Source organism: Zophobas morio, unplaced genomic scaffold (assembly GCF_036711695.1).
Source record: "Zophobas morio isolate AGI-343-1 ecotype UQ-CSIRO unplaced genomic scaffold, CSIRO_AGI_Zmor_V1 ptg000026l, whole genome shotgun sequence".
In the NCBI taxonomy this organism is placed as follows: domain Eukaryota; kingdom Metazoa; phylum Arthropoda; class Insecta; order Coleoptera; family Tenebrionidae; genus Zophobas; species Zophobas morio.
This window is the reverse complement of record NW_026972131.1, coordinates 4,568,556-4,579,879: the sequence shown is the minus strand read 5'-3', so window position 1 is coordinate 4,579,879 and position 11,324 is coordinate 4,568,556. Positions and strand designations below refer to the sequence as shown.

Below are 11,324 nucleotides of genomic sequence, written 5' to 3'. Positions count from 1 at the left end.
ATCTGCCAAAATGGTTCTTATCTTGACAAGTACTAGCCCCGCCCACCCACCCTTATATTCACAGAAGATATGTCATTTGCAAAAATCAGTCTCATACTTGCCAAGATAAGACTGATTTTGGCCGATAACTTATTCTTCTAAGAAAATAAAGGCTGGGTGGATGGGACAGTTTTTCGATTTTTCAACTTTAGAATTTTTCAATTTCTCACTTTTTAAATTTTCAATTTTTGATCTGTCTTTCCATTTTTGATTTTTCTAGGCAACTGAAAAAAACTTTCGATTTTTTAAATCTACGTTTTGGCAGTTTTCCGATTTCCCAATTATTTGATTTTTAAACATATCGAGAAAATAGTTGTTTATTTTTTTAAATTTTCGATTTTTGTTTTTTTGTCACCGAGTTTTTGGAAGGGAGTCAAAAGTAATTTTGATCAGCGATTTGCCATGCTTACTGTAACTTTAAAACATCTGAAAATTTTCAAGTTTTTGATTTTTCGATTTTTCAAAATTTCGGTTCGAATAAATTTGTTCTTTTGGTTAAAAAATCGAAAAATGACAAATCGTGAAAAGGAAAAATTTTAACTTCAGAACTTGAAAAATTAAAAATCAAAAAATTCCTAAATTGAAAGTTAAAACTTGAAAAATCAAAAGATTGGAATTAAAAACTGCAAAATTGTCAAACAAATTATCAAACGAAATATTCAAAAGTTGAAAAATCTAAAAACTAAAAAAAAAATGAAAACTGGAATTTTGAATTCGATTTTATAAGATTTGTTTTTTTTTAATTTTTCGATATTTTAGTTTTTGATTTTCGGATTATACAGTTGTACAATTTTCCGATTTCTCATTTATCCGATTTTTCAATTTGTCATTTTTTGATTTTTAATTTTAGCAAGTACTAGCCCCACCCACCCAGCCTTTATTTTCTTAGAAGAATAAGTCATCTGCCAAAATCCGTCTTATATTGGCAAGTACTAGCTCCCCGCCCACCCTCCCTTATTTTCTTAGAGGATATGTCATTTGCTAAATAAAATAAGTCTCATCTTGACAAGTATTAGCCCCACCCACCCACCCTTTATTTTCTTAGAAAAGTGGGGCATCTGCCAAAATCAGTCTTATTTTGACAAGTACTAGCCCCGCCCACCCACCCTTATTTTCTTTGAAGATATGTCATTTGCAAAAATCAGTCTCATACTTGTCAAGATAAGATTGATTTTGGCAGATGACCTACTCTTCTAAGTAAATAAAGGGTGGGTGGGGGGGCTAGTACCTTTTCTTAGAAGAGTAGGTCATTTGTCAAAATGAGTCTTTTATTTTCTTAGAGTGTTGATTATTTGGCAAGTACTACCAATAGTGTAAATTTCATTTTTGAAAACGTTGTCTAAAAATTCTGAAGAAATTTTCCCGATGTGCTGATTCCAAAAATATGGCATGTTTATGGTAACGGAGCAATATTTTCGGAAAATTCGGTGTGAAATTCGAATTTTTTGAAATTGTTAAAAATTGCGATATTTCAGTGGACCATTCTGGAAAAACGATTGACGTTATCGAAGAAATGAAGTCTGAAGTGACTTCTGCGGCCCAAAATCTACGTGGAAGAATTTAGTTAAATTTCGAAAATCGTCGAGAATGGGTCGAAATTTGAATAATGGGAAATTTTATTTTTGAAAAAGTCATCTAAAAATTCTGATTAAATTCAGGCATAAGATCCCGACGTGCTGATACCAAAAATATGACGTGGTTATGGTCACGGGCTAATATTTTTTTCAAATTATCAATATTATCCGTTGTTGGTTGAAAATACTTTATTTCTGTTTAATAAAATTAAGATTTATTTCTTGAAATTTGTTTTCAGCAGTTTCTGAAGTTTCCCAATTAATTCGGATTATCGAGGTTAGACTGTAGTGAAATTTAAAATTGTACGTCCATCAGTGTCGGGAAACCTGGAAATTTCCCGGTAAGCCCCAAAATATTCTACTTCGGGGCCCCACACCTTACATTTCACACAGGTATACAGGAAGTTATATTTACAAATGCAATAAATTTTCCTAAAAATATAACAGACGCATAAAAAAATACATAAATATTATTAGTATTATACTAAGCACCTATCCAAAGTGATATACGTGTCCTTGCAATAATGTTGATGACGTCAGCACAAAATTTTGTCATTTGTAATAAAAATAATTGTTAGCACGCCACTGGGATGTCTAGTAACTGTCATCAGACTGTCACATTGTGCTGTCAAACCGCTGTCCTGCTGTCAGATTCAGATTGAAAATAATATATTGGGTGATTCTTTCTGCTCTATTATTGGTGTTTCTCATGGATTATCATGTGCCCCACGTGCCTCAAGTGAGTTCAATTCAAGCACCTGTTCGAATGCCAATGTTAGTTAAATTTGTTAAGGAAATTGTTTACTTATTATTTAAAGGTTATGTAGGTACAACACGAGACATCGACGATGCAGCTTTAAATAAATGCCGTACATAACTGGTTTAAAAACCAATTGGTGTTGTATTCAACTCTAGCTGAAGAGAATTTCAAGACAAATTACCTTATAAACATGTGGAAAGTTGTGTCTCTTAGCTGTCGCAGATTTCATACTGCATCCTATCAACATGCAAAAATGGGAAAAATTCTAAGTAAAGTAATGGGAATGCGCAACGCCTCAAAAAAGTAAGTTTTATGTGTACAACTGTTATGTGGCTATTTTTAAATGAAAGCGCACCACTTGAATAAAATATTTATTAGTAAAAATATAGGTGAAAAAAAAAACCTGCACACTGAACTTTAAAAGGCATTTTGTAGATTTTTATTGTCTGAATATTAATTAAGAAAACTCATTCTTTAATTTCATGTTTTTTTTTTTGTACGACATTTCACGTCTGTTGGCGATTTTACAAGATAGATAATGTTACAACATATTGCTTTATCATTATATTATCCATAGGAAGAGAATATTTAGCGAATCAGGTGTCCTACCAAATGCAGAAATGTTTAGCAAAGGTAGCAACGAAGGCAGATATTCCGGAAGCGCACGGCGCGTCTCAGTTTTAAATAAATTATTTATGAAATATATAACAGATCTGTTGGCTACAGGAGAATATTCAAAAGAATTTACTGGCCATGGAATTGAAATAAATAGGGTAATCTCGAAAATGCTGATGATATTTGCTCTTTAATGTCCTGATTTAGGTGCAAATTTCACCTGATTACACTGGACTGAACGTGTTTTGGATTGCAAATGGAACACAGAATAATGATGAAGTTGTAGAAAAATTGTTGAAGAAAAACGCCGGGTTTTTGAGGCACGAATTGTCGTCGTTAAGAGTTATAGGAAATGTACCACAGATTCACTTTCTTAAAGGTAGTCTTAAAAATGTTTATATTTTACATAAAATTATTTGAGGAAATTTATTTTCAAGATAAGCAACAGACAGAGTTAATTGAGCTCGATTCCAGACTGGCAAAAGCTGATTTTGGTGAAGATCATGTACCCCTTGAAATGACAACAAAGTTAAAAACTCAGTTAGAATTGTTTACACATTTACCTTCTGAAATTAAAGTAAATTTACATTGGTTCTAAAATTACAACCATATTTTAATCTTTGTCTTCTTTTAGGAAAAAATTCAACAGTTGGATGCCGCATTGTCAGATAATGATTTAGATGATGATGATGAATTACCTCCAATGACTCAAAATGTTTTAGGATTGGATCATTTAGAAATATTGAACAGGGTATTATTTTAATTCATGTTGTAATAATAAAATACGTGAAATTTTTGTAGATAAAAAGAAGCATGAAAAAAGGGAGAGCTTCACATAGGTGTAATAAGAATGATCCTATTATGGAAGCAATTAATGAAAATCCAATTGAATTTACAAACAATAAGGAGAAACGGGAAGCTTTTAAAGAATTTCTGAAAAAAAGAGAGGTGAGTTATTTATTTGTGATAACCTGTACTTCACCATTACTTTACAATTCAATCAAATTTTAATTATCAAAGGTTGAAAACGTCAAAAATTAAAATGATTATAAAATTTTATATTGGAAAAACTCACTTGAAACGTGGACATAACATGCTTCTTTGCGTTTTTTTTTAACACTAAACATAAATCTGTTTCTTTTGCAGTTGCTCAGATCCAATTCAAGAAAAGAAGATAAAAATTATTATCCAGATACGGAATACATAAGACAAGAGTTGGAGGAACGTCGTGCTGAATATTTCAGAAATTTAGAAATTTATGAAGACGAAGAACGTGATTACATTGAAGACAGGACTGAAGTGGATAATCGAATAAAATAAAGGATTATCAAAAGAAAATTGCTTTTATTTAATCGAGTCAACATGTACATGTTTTTTGTAAACCTACTTAAAACTATACTCTTAATCAATACTTTTTTCAGAACCCACAAAAACGTCTTTAAAGTTTTGCTATATACAAATACAAGTTCTTAATAAATGAAAAGTATAAACGTTTATTTTGGTTCTTAATGTAAAAAAAACTCTAAATTACAGCAACAATAGTCGTGGCTGAAGAAATACTTTATTTTCAAAAATGTACATACAAAAAAAAAAAAACTCAAAAATATAACAAATATAAAAAACTAACCAATTACAAATATATTAGTCATCTAGTTTTATATACTACGACACTAACTACGTCAGTGCATTTGGACGGTTTAAAACAAGACTAATGAGCATCCTTTGCTCCTTTGTTGATTAAATCTTTTCAACGTGAAATAGTTGCAATCTTATGAGTATTTTAGATATGATTTTAATAAGTAGAAAAATATACATGATGTGTCATAAGTAACTCTCAATTATCATGTTTGTTGCATACTCAGTTACACTGTTCCTATCCTTCAGACAACCACAAAATTAATGAACACAGACACGTCAAATGAAAATTACATCCCGTTTTGTAAAATCTGGAACTTATATTAAATTCCTTAACAATCCTTTTGCATTATTTAATATTTTATATTATCAGGCACAACTGTCAACAACTTTATACACCTCTTGTTATTAATATAAATTCAGATCTTAAACTTCAACAAATCCTATTAGATGCGAGTGGCATTATATTATACTGTCTTGTAGTTGGAAGTACTTTACTATTAAAATAAATGTCGTACACAGAACGATCATCATATGAGCAGAAACTCTAGACGTGGCATTATAAATCCAGCAGTATGGACATTGACTGCTACCACAAACATGACAAATGTCCAATACGTACGTGGATAAGGCATCAAATATTGTTTCGTTGAATCGTTCTGGGGCATAGTAATCATAGACTCTAATTGGCAAATAGCGGGACATGTTCGCAACAGGATACCATCTCTCAACTGTAAAGTTAATGCAAGTTTCTTCGTTGTCAAGCTGAAATTAAACAGTTTAATACAGGGGTGTAGTTAAATAAACATACTTACATAATCAAAATAAAATAAAACTTTTCTCTCCAAATATTTTGCTCTCTGTAAATTTCTAACCCGCCTGGATAGTATATAGGCGTCCAAGTCTTGTTGTTGAATAATGTAACCTGTTGGAATGGTTACGTCAAGAACTGTAAGTCCTGACCTTGGAGATTCGTTCAAATGAATCCACCTATAAACAAAAGTGTGAAAATCACGTATTTATATCTTCCATTTTTTTTATAGATCATTACTGTAGAGATGGATCATTTAAGTTCAACATGGTGAGTAATCAGGATCTGACAACGGACTGTCAGTCAGTAGCGTTACAGGCACACTTCATAAGGGGGTGGTTTTTAAATTGTTTTTTTAAATCGCAAAAAATAATACATGGAAACAGACTTAAGTGAACTGGTCAACACGCTAGCACGAATGCGAATGAATCTATTAGGCATTAATCTAAACAGGTACCCTTACGCTAGAAAAGTTCACTATGACAGAGAAACGATGACGGACGCAAAAAATCGACAAACGAAACAATTCTGCAATTTTACGAAATATTTTTCAAATTCCCGATTTTTAAAAACTGAAAAATGGGATAATTGAAAAAACAATTGAAAAATCGAAAAATTGTAAAATTGAAACCTCAAAATCCTGATTAATTAAAAATCGAGAAAGTGGAAAACTGAAAAAACGAAAAACAATAATTTCGAAATTCAAAAATTTTAAAATGAAAGCCGGAAAAAAATTTGTAACATCGAAAAAACGAAACACTGAAAAACCGAAAAATTTAAAAGTTGAGAAATCGAAGAATTTAAAAAATACAGACACTGAAAAATCGGAAAAAGCCAAAAATTGAATAATATAAAAAAAGTGAAAAATTAAAAATCGGCAAATTTAAAAATGAAACAATTACAAAATTGTAAATTTGAAAAAAAATTTAAAATAGAAAAATTGAAGAAATGAAAAAAAGAAAATCAAAAATTGGGTAACGAAAAAACAATTGAAAAATGGAACAACTGAGAAAAAGATAGAAACTCTAAAATCTAAAATTTGTAACATTGAAACCTGAAAAAGTGATAAATTAAAAATCTAGGAATTTAAAAAATCGAAAAAACGAAAAATTGTAAAATTCAACACATAGAAAATCGAAAAATTAAAAAGCAAATTAGAAAATCGAAAAATACAAAAATTTTACTAAAAAATGAACAATTTCATATGGAAAATAGAAAAACTAAAAAATGGAGAAATCGAAACACGGAAAAATCGAAAAATTATCAATTAAAAAAACGAAAAATATAAAAATCTTGAATTAAGAAATCAAAAAATCAGAGAAACAAAATAATTTGGAATCAGCTACTTGGAACTCTTGGAAGTACTTTCTTTTTAATTTTTTATTTTCTCAATTTTTCGTTTTTTAATTTTTAACAAGAGGACAAATTTATTCAAACTGAAATTTTAAAAAATCGGAAAATTGTAACACCGAAAAATTGACAAATCAAAAAATTAAAAACTGAAAAATCGAAAAAAAAAACCACTGAAAAACCCAACAATTTAAAAATTGAGATATCGCAGAATTGAAAAAATAAAGAAACTCAAAAATTGTAATATTGATACCTGAAAACCCTGATTAATTAAAAATCGAGAAAGCGAAAAATTGAAAAAACGAAAAACAAAAACTTCTATAAATTAAACAATCAAAAATACAAAAAAAAATTAATTTCAAAATCCAAAAATTTTAAAATGAAAACCTGAAAACTAATAAATTAAGAAATTGTAACATCGAAAGGGCGAAACACTGAAAAACCGAAAAATTTAAAAACCGGGAAATCGAAGTTTTGAAAAAATACAGAAACTGAAAAATCCGATAATTGAAAAGCCAAGAAATGTACACTTGAAAAAAAATCCTAATAATAATTATTTGAAAAAAGTGAAAAATTAAAAATCGGGAAATTTAAAATTGAAACAATTATAAAATTGTAAATTTGAAAAAAAAAAAATAAAAACGTAAAATCGAAAATTTGTAACATTGAAAACTGAAAAAATGATAAATTAAAAAATGGGAAATTGAAAAATCGAAAAATTAAAAAGCAACTTCGAAAATCGCAAAATTAAAATATTTGCAAATGAAAAAATCGAAACATACAAAAATTTTACTGAAAAATAAAAATCATAATGAAAATCGAAAAACTAAAAAATCGAGAAATCAAAAAATGTAAAAATGAAACACGGAAAAATCGAAAAATTAACAATTTAAAAATTTCGAATTGAGAAAATAAAAAAATCGAAGAAACGGAACAACTTGGAATTACATAGTTAGAAATATGTACTTCATTTTCTCAATTTTTCGTTTTTTAATTTTTCAACAAAAGGACAAACTTATTAAAAGTGAAATTTAAAAAAATCGGAAAATTGTAAAACTGAAAAATTGAAAAATCAAAAAATTAAAAACTGAAAAATCGAAAAAGAAACACTGAAAAACGAACAATTTAAAAATTGGGAAATCGAAGAACTGCAAAAATAAAGAAACTCAAAATTGAATAATTAAGAGGCCAACATTTGGAAAAGGAAAAAATTGTAACCTTAAAAATGAAAAAACTGAAAATTTAAAAAATCGAACACTTGCAAAATTGAAAATCAAAAACAGAAAATACGAAACTTGAAACACCGAGAAATTTAAAAATTGTAATCTTTTAAAACTTGAGAAACTGAAAACTTCGATAATTGAAAAAACAACTGAAAATTTGAAAAATTGAAAAAAAAAAGAAACAATTTAGCAATTTTTCAATTTTAAAGTTTTCAAGTTCTTGATTTCAATTTTCATCAAAATGAAATTTTGCAAAATCGAATAACTAACACCGAAACATTAAAAAATGCAACAATTAAAAATCGAGAAATTGAAAAATCGACAAAACGCAACAATTCTGCAATTTTTCGAAATAATATTTTTCAAATTCTCGATTTTTCATTTTTTAATTGTTCAACAAAAGAACAAATTTACTCAAACCGAAGTTTTGAATTGAACTGAAAAATAAAAAAAATTGAGAAATCAAAGAATTGAAAAAATAAAGAAAACTTGAAAAAACCGAAAAAATGAGACTTAACTGAAAAATGAAACTTGAAATATCGAAAAATTGAAAAATCGAAAAATTGTAATATTGAAGCTTGAAAACCCTAATTAATTAAAAAGCGAGAAAGTGAAAAATTGAAAAAACGAAAAACAAAAACTTCTGTAAATTAAACAATAAAAAATACAAAAAAAAAATAATTTCAAAATTCAAAAATTTTAAAATGAAAATCGGAAAAAAAAATGTAACATGGAGAAAACGAAACACTGAAAAACCGAAAAATTTAAAAGTTGAGAAATCGAAGAATTTAAAAAATACAGAAACTGAAGTCGGAAAATTATTTTTTATTTTCTCAATTTTTCGTTTTTTAATTTTTCAGCAAAAGGACAAATTTATTCACTAAAATTTTAAAAAATCAAAAAATCGGAAAATTGTAACACTGAAAAATTGAAAAATCAAAAAATTAAAAACTGAAAACAATTTAAAAATTGAGATATCGAAGAATTGAAAAAATAACGAAGCTCAAAATCGAATAATTAAAAGGTTAAAACAACTGAAAAATCGAAAACTTGTAATACTGAAACTTGAAAACCCTGATTAATTAAAAATCGAGCAATGAAAAATTGAAAAAACGAAAAACAAAAACAATCAAAAATACAAAAAAAATTAAATTCAAAATTCAAGAATTTTGAAATGAAAACCGGAAAAAAAATTGTAACATCGAAAAAACGAAGCACTGAAAAACCGAAAAATTTAAAAGTTGAGAAATCGAAGAATTTAAAAAATACAGAAACTGAAAAATCGGAAAATGAAAAAGCCAAAATTTGAATAATAAAAACCCTAATAATTATTTGAAAAAAGTGAAAAATTAAAAATTGGCAAATTTAAAAATGAAACAATTACAAAATTGTAAATTTGAAAAAAAATTAAAAATGGAAGAATTGAAGAAATGAAAAATCGAACATCAAAAATTGAAAAACCAAACTTGAAATATGGAAAAATTGAAAAAATTGGCAAACTGAAAACCGGATAACGAAAAAACAATTAAAAAATGGAACAACTGAGAAAAAGATAGAAACTGTAAAATCGAAAATTTGTAACATTGAAACCTGCAAAAGTGATAAATTAAAAATCTAGGAATTGAAAAATCGAAAAAACGCAAAATTGTAAAATTCAACTGATAGAAAATCGAAAAATACAAAAAATTTACTGAAAAATGCAACAATTTCATAAGGAAAATCAAAAAACTAAAAAATAGAGAAATCGAAACACGGAAAAATCGAAAAATTATTAATTAAAAAAACGAAAAATATAAGAATCGCGAATTGAGAAATAAAAAAATCGAAGAAACAAAATAATTTGGAATTACCTACTTGGAAGTACTTTATTTTTAATTTTTTATTTTCTCAATTTTTCGTTTTTCAATTTTTCAACAAAATGACAAATTTATTCAAACTGAAATTTTAAAAAATCAAAAAATAAGAAAATTGTAAAACTGAAAAATTGAAAAATCAAAAAATTAAAAACTAAAAAATCGAAAAAGAAACACTGAAAAACCCAACAATTTAAAAATTGAGATATCGAAGAATTGAAAAAATAATGAAACTCAAAGTCGAAAAATTGTAATATTGAAACCTGAAAACCCTGATTAATTAATTAAAAATCGAGAAAGTGAAAAATTGAAAAAACGAAAAACAAACACTTCTATAAATTAAACAATTAAAAATACAAAAAAAAATTGTAACATCGAAAAAACGAAACATTGAAAAACCGAAAAATTTAAGAGTTCAGAAATCGAAGAATTTAAAAAATACAGAAACTGAAAAATCGAATAATGGAAAAAATTGGCAAACTGAAAATTGGGTAAAGAAAAAACAATTAAAAAATGGAACAACTGAAAAAAATATAGAAACTGTAAAATCGAAAATTTGTAACATTGAAACCTGAAAAAGTGATAAATTAAAAATCTAGGAATTGAAAAATCGAAGCTACGAAAAATTGTAAAATTCAACAGATAGAAAATCGAAAAATTAAAAAGCAAATTAGAAAATCGAAAAATTAAAATATCTACAAATTAAACAATCGAAAAATACAACAATTTCATAAGGAAAATAGAAAAACTAAAAAATGCAGAAATCGAAACACCGAAAAATCGAAAAATTATCACTTAAAAAAACGAAAAATATAAAAATCTCGAATTGAGAAATAAAAAATCGAAGAAACAAAATATTTGGAATTACCTACTTGGAAGTACATACTTTATTTTTTTTTATTTTCTCAATTTTTCGTTTTTTAATTTTTCAACAAAAGAACAAATTTATCTAAACTAAAATATTGGAAAATCGGAAAATTGTATCATGGAAGAATACAAAAATTTTAAAATAAAAAATCCAAAAATTTCAAAATGAAAATCGAGAAATCAAAAAATCAAAACGCCGAAAAATTGAAAAATTGTAAAAACAGAAAAATTAAAAATAAAACTGCAAAATCGGTAATTGAAAAATTGAAAAAACGAAACAATTCTGCAACTTTTCGAAATTATATTTTTCAAATTCTCGATTTTTAAAAAGCGAAAAATGAAACTTGAAACATCGAAAAATTAAATAATTGAAAAAACAATTGAAAATTCGAAAAATTGTAATTTTGAAACCTGAAAACCCTGATTAATTAAAAATCGAGAAAGTGAAAAATTGAAAAAAACGAAAAACAAAAAGTTGAGAAATCGAAGAATTTGAAAAATACAAAAACTGAAAAGTCGGAAAATGGAAAAGCCAAAATTTGAATAATAAAAACCCTAATAATTATTTGAAAAAAGTGAAAAATTAAAAATCGGCAA

General features: G+C 26.9%; 2 protein-coding genes across 4 annotated transcripts in view; one reads left to right on the top strand and one right to left on the bottom strand.

Annotated features, from left to right (window-relative positions):
* The first annotated feature begins 2,218 nt into the window (after positions 1-2,218).
* On the top strand, positions 2,219-4,326 carry LOC135136705 (putative ribosome-binding factor A, mitochondrial). 3 transcript variants are annotated; one of them, XM_064066119.1, is made up of 8 exons: positions 2,219-2,352; positions 2,441-2,676; positions 2,951-3,146; positions 3,196-3,367; positions 3,426-3,565; positions 3,623-3,739; positions 3,790-3,936; positions 4,135-4,326. In XM_064066119.1, the coding sequence occupies exons 2-8, from the start codon at positions 2,564-2,566 to the stop codon at positions 4,306-4,308; spliced, it is 1,059 nt and encodes a 352-aa protein (XP_063922189.1). In that variant the 5' UTR covers positions 2,219-2,352; positions 2,441-2,563; the 3' UTR covers positions 4,309-4,326. The 3 variants fall into 3 exon arrangements, with proteins under 3 accessions (XP_063922189.1, XP_063922192.1, XP_063922191.1); XM_064066122.1 differs by having other exon boundaries at positions 2,432-2,676; XM_064066121.1 differs by having other exon boundaries at positions 2,219-2,387.
* A 204-nt stretch (positions 4,327-4,530) lies between these two features.
* Positions 4,531-11,324, bottom strand: part of Mcr (Macroglobulin complement-related) — a 43,407-nt gene continuing 36,613 nt past the window's right edge. The window contains exons 16-17 of the mRNA XM_064066118.1: positions 5,439-5,613; positions 4,531-5,388 (exon numbers count right to left, since the gene is read on the bottom strand). Of these exons, the coding sequence (XP_063922188.1) occupies positions 5,086-5,388; positions 5,439-5,613 (478 nt within the window). The 3' untranslated portion in view covers positions 4,531-5,085. The remainder of the gene's footprint in view (positions 5,389-5,438; positions 5,614-11,324) is intronic.

Coding starts and splice junctions, on each gene's coding strand:
- LOC135136705 (XM_064066119.1), top strand. CDS start 2,564: ATGTGGAAAGTTGTGTCTCTTAGCTGTCGCAGATTTCATACTGCATCC. Junction 2,677..2,950: donor ATGCGCAACGCCTCAAAAAA/GTAAGTTTTATG, acceptor TATTATCCATAG/GAAGAGAATATTTAGCGAAT. Junction 3,937..4,134: donor AATTTCTGAAAAAAAGAGAG/GTGAGTTATTTA, acceptor TTTCTTTTGCAG/TTGCTCAGATCCAATTCAAG.